The sequence below is a fragment of the Atta colombica genome, unplaced genomic scaffold, assembly GCF_001594045.1.
Source record: "Atta colombica isolate Treedump-2 unplaced genomic scaffold, Acol1.0 scaffold125, whole genome shotgun sequence".
Classification (NCBI taxonomy): Eukaryota; Metazoa; Arthropoda; class Insecta; order Hymenoptera; family Formicidae; genus Atta; species Atta colombica.
The window spans coordinates 1,060,490-1,065,981 of NW_017259212.1; the positions used below are offsets into that span (position 1 = coordinate 1,060,490).

General features: G+C 35.1%; 1 protein-coding gene across 1 annotated transcript in view; it reads right to left on the minus strand.

Annotated features, from left to right (window-relative positions):
• The window catches only part of LOC108694864 (protein slit), a 343,987-nt gene that overhangs the window by 30,863 nt on the left and 307,632 nt on the right, over window positions 1–5,492 (minus strand). Inside the window, exons 2-3 of the mRNA XM_018204549.1 lie at window positions 1,207–1,278; window positions 503–646 (exon numbers count right to left, since the gene is read on the minus strand). Of these exons, the coding sequence (XP_018060038.1) occupies window positions 503–646; window positions 1,207–1,278 (216 nt within the window). The remainder of the gene's footprint in view (window positions 1–502; window positions 647–1,206; window positions 1,279–5,492) is intronic.

Genomic DNA, 5,492 nt, shown 5'->3' on the forward strand with positions numbered 1-5,492 from the left:
TGATCTCACTATAATTATTCTCCCGAGATTTCGCTTACCGAGAAACCTACGATCCCCTCGCGTGCGAAATACCAGCGCGGATGTTGCTACGATATTGCAAACTTTCATGACGTTGTAGACTCGTTGCAACATCGTTCGTATCTCGCAATGCCGCTGCGCCATTTACCCGCGCACGTTGTATCGCGCATGTATCGTATAACCGCTGACAGAACGCATAAATCCCGCGGCATAATATGCTCGCGGCTCTTAACGAATTCTGTTCTTACGCTCGTCGATATCTCGCTACGAGCGATGAAATAATTCAAATTCGCAATATCACCGCAATTATGCCCGTCAAACCTGTTAGTGAGACATTAATACATAACGCAAATGGTCATAAATGTCAGTAGATATTTATCCGTAATGTTGCGTAAATGAAGTCTGATTGTCGACAAATCTATTTAGAAATGGCGCGTTCTCCGATCAATTTGTAATAGCAATAGTAATGTTCTATTGTACTCACAGCCGTTTTAAATTCATCATATTGCTGAAGAGAAGATCGGGCAGATGACGTATTTGATTATTATTTAGCCGTAGTTTTTCCACCGCCACCAAATCTTGGAAAGCCCCTCTTTCGATGGTGTGTATTTGATTGTTTGATAGTAATCTGTAAATTAAAAATATTTCCGTACGATATATAATATCAATAAAAAAGAATTATTGTAATATTATGATAATCAACACGAACTATTCTATATATTGTCTAATAGATTCATATCAAAATAATACGATATAAAAGTTAATATGTGACTATTGTATAATTTTGACATAGTTGAAACTCTTAATAATATTATATTAGTTGAAATTCTTAATATTCTAGATATTATTGTTTTAAATGTTATTAAGGAGAACTATAAAAATTAATGTAATTTAATAAAATATATTCGTTATTTACACTAGAAATAATGTTAAATGTACTAAGCAATTATTGTTGATGTTTATTTTTTAGATTAATATTATACATATATCTTTTGCAAAAAGTGATTCTGATTTCGACTTTTCAATAATTATGTAGGTATTTTATACTAATGAAATATTTAATTTTTCATCATTTTCTTTATCTTCATAGTTTATTTGCTTGATTTTTTTTAGTGCAGAGAAAGTAAGAAATGATGACACTTTTAGTGCTAATTTTAAATTAAGACAATCAAGAATATTTCTACTTACAAAACATGAAGCGTTGCCATGTCTTCAAAATCGGTCTTGAATATCACTGATACGTTATTTCCTTGAAGATCTCTGCAACAAGAAGAACAAAATAAATGTTAATATTTCAGTTCTTAACAAATAAAAAATAATAAATTAGTAACTTGATTAAGCACGCTCATTCATCGATAAATTATAATAAATAAAAATAAATTCGACATAAACATGTTATTTCACGTGTAATTATATTGTGCAGATAAATGTACTTAAAAAACTTTTGTTCCTAATATCCTATAATGTGATTTCATGCCACAAGATTCGTTGGCACACAATTCTATCGACTCAGCGAATGTTAGTTGTATCTACCCTTGACGCGAAATAAAAGCTGAACGCGTACGCGAGGAGTGAGAATGACGATGATCGCCGTTCTGCCAATAAAGGGTTATACTACTCCGTTACGAGGAAGCGTGAATTTACTCTTCATGTCAAAAAAGGAGAAGACTGTGAAGTAGCCGTCAAACACAGCCGTACGCCAAGCGTCTGCCTCCCTCGGGGAAGTTATTAAGGCCTTATTAAATTGGTTCCTTTTCCCGTGGAAACTTTTTACCTGACAAAAAGCTCGGGGTAAGAGCGAGTAACAAAGTCAGCCTACAAGCGCTTTCTCCTCTCAACACAGATTTCTTCTTTCTAGCCCGACAACCAGCGTAAATTATTCCCTCGTTTTCGTCTACTGACGTGTAATTCTTCACTGACGACAAAATGACGGAGTTATATTTCCGGAATCCACATCTTGTACATAGAATAAGCTTGTACGGACACTCGGTAAAATGTGATTTTTTTTTTCAAATCATTTGTCGCCAGTAGAGTAGTTCTGTTTTTATAGACGAACAATTAAAAATTCATATTATTCTATAAATTCTCTGATCACATAATCTTATATGACATTCTTATTTATTTTAATAAATACATTTTTATTAAATTAATTTAATTTTGATTACTTACATATATACATAGAATTTCGCGAATAAATATACTTGTAAATGGATATTTATTAAATATAATGCGACAGCAACAATAATTTGAGAAATTCTCGTAAAGGTATTTCAAAAAGAAAAGTTTGTTAAAAGTAGAAAAATCACTTCCGCTGAGTCGGTTGGGAGCTAGTTAATTATACTACCCCACGGTAATGACTATGAATACTTCCCGCTAACTCTATTAAGATATTAAGCGCCCTCCTTAATACGTTGCAGGTAATATCTAATTACGAATCATTATACTTGAAGGAAGCTGAAAATACCTCCCACGAGAGAAGCATGGCCAATCGCATTATGGAATCGAGGCCCATCGAACCTCGACGCATAATCCACTTTATCGCCGATTCGATTAATTCTCGACGGGATAAAACGGTGACGGCTACCCAGCGTCTAACGAGAGCTTTAGAAGCTACCTAACGAACGATGTCACTTTTCCTGTTATCGTTGTCACTACTTCCCATGGTTCTTTTGTCGAACGTCATTATGATGAACAAACAATGTCATCGCTAGAATAGCATTGTAATAATTTAGCTTCGGTTTTTACATTATATAAAGATATAAAGATAGATGATTAAAATTATTTTTACAATATTCATTACAAACTTTTTTAATTTATAAAATAGTTTATATTGTCTTTTTTTGTAATAACGCGAGCTCATTTTATCACTACGATGATCGAATGCAAGTACAACAGAAGTTTAAACCGCGTTGCCTTTTCCTCATAATTACCGCGATCATTCAAAGTCGTTGACAACATTCTCCATGGCGAAATATCGTTGATTCATGAACCAACCGCCAACTCGTAGAATAAGACAGAAACTTGGCGTGTGCCGTTTGCACGACGGATTTGCGCTTCTAGGAACGTTAATGTAGCCTTTCGCGAAGACTCCGTCATCTTATGTGATGTTACGCTCAATTAAAATAGCGCGGCGTCTTCTCGGAAAGTAATAACGGCAATCGTTCGGATAATCGTTTGCATGGAAAACCTTTGCCCAGCGAACTGAATGGAGAAGTATCTGAATGAGGATCGGTCGCTTAAAGATCGATAATTTCGATTCGTCATTGTAACGAGACAAAATTTCGCAATATATTTTGTGTTTATTCTGTAAATATCCATTGTTCTATCGATAAAGAAATATTTGCCAGATGTCACTTAAAGTTAATGTTAATTTACGTACCTTTCTCGAGGTAAAATAAAACAACCATTTCTTTTTTTTTCACACAACGTATACATGAACAGCGATAGTCATTTAAAATTATAATGTCTACGTAATTAAAGTTTAATAGTGTAATTAAAAAAACCTTTGAACTCGAGCATTGAAAAGCCATTTAAAATACAACGATAAATTGATACAGTTTCGAATTGCTAAATAAAATAGGATTGCATGGCAATACATGAACACAAAGGTCTCTAAAACGTGACTCGTGTGGTAAATTAGATGTCATCAATAAAATGAATCATTAAATGAAGATAAATTGTTGTCTCAAATATCCAAACAATGATGAGAGTAACATTTGTTATATACTGAAAAAAGAATCCGATTGCAATTGGAATTCTGGTTAAAAATAGACAAATCAAACTTTTCTGGTTGAATGTATAATAATTCTAGTTGAGATAATCAGAATTCTGATTGATATGATCAGAATTTTCTGATTCGTTCATTTTCAACAAGAAATTTTTCTCTGTAGAGCTTGATCTAACAAAAATGGAATATATATAATTACGAAAGAAATTAAATAAGTCCGACATGCTGATAGATCCACAGCTGCAATGACTGACTATCGACGCGTTTTTACAATTTGATTTATAAATCTCATTATTGATTCGATTCGATCATCAGAAGTCCAATAGCATTCTGGAAGGCACAATTTTCATCTTGCACTTTTGCCAGGCGACTCACGTAGCAGCTAATGAAATTACATTTCGCGTCGCCAACCGGGACATTCGCTAAATACGTTTCCATGAGTTTTCGCAAAGGAGGGAGCAGAAGAGACGCGAGATGGGAGGAAGAGTACTTGACGGTGGTAAATCTGATGGGACGGACGATGGTGAGAATCTGAAGGAATAGAAGGGGCAGTCAGAGTGTGACGGACTTGGTAGACAACGTCCAAGAATAAGGTGTTGGTGGTGCGTGTCTATATTTGAGTTGCGGTGGGATGAGAAGACAGGGGAGACGAGAGGGAGGATAGGCTGCTGGCAGATGTAATCAAAGTTTGCAGACAACCGCCCCGAACAAGAGGAACACAACGAGGGAAAGGAATACAGGGAATACCGCCGTGGGATCGACCGGATATCCGGTCGTATCTCACACGCGGCACTGCGCGTCGCGGTATGTCGATACGCCTGCTTAATGTCGTAGAAATGTCTCCGGCGGAGATAAGGGAGAGAATCGAGCCGCGACAAGGTGAGATGAGTCTATGGGGAGGATTGGATACTGATGCGAGTCTCGATTTTCTCGCGAGCAGAGCTGTTCGCTCCGTCTTCCCGCCGGGGATCTGGGAATCGAATGATTTATGGGTAGTGATTATATTCAGACTTCGCGTGCGCTCGTACTGGTATCACGTGTTTGTACGTGTAACTGCTAGGAAATATCGCGACGTAATCCTCCATTTACTATACGCGCGCCGGATGTTTGGTAGATGCAAAATAATTCATCGATCGCGACGTAATATTGACAGTTAACGATGATAGTTTGCCACGAGCAAAGTCTTATTAGTTTTCAATTTCAATTTATCTGATTCAGTTTGATTATATGATTATCAATGATATTTATGCTAAGAAAATTAACACGTATGCTATCATACATTTTTATACACATAACTCATAATTATGACTTCAATTTAGAATATAAAATGTGGAATTTAAAAAATATAATATTTAACATAGAATTATTTAAAACATTCAATTAATTTCTTTAATATATTCCAGATATACATAATTGCATCACAATAAATAAAACTAAATAATATTTTTGAAATATAACTTGTTTATGATAAACTTTTTTTTTCAAATATGGTTATGCTGACAGAAGTGTCAGAAATTAAATTAAACTAAATTAAAATAAAATTAAGTTTTTTTAAATTTATTACCTTTTATACCTGTATATAATAATTTGTAACCTTTATATAATAGCATTAAATACTTAAAAATATTGATGACAGGGAGCGTGAAAGAGGGGGGGGGGAGAGGAGAGAGAAAGAGAGGGGAGAGAGAGAGAGAGAAAGAGAGAGAGAGAGAGAGAGAGAGAGAGAGAGAGAGAGAGAGAGAGAGAG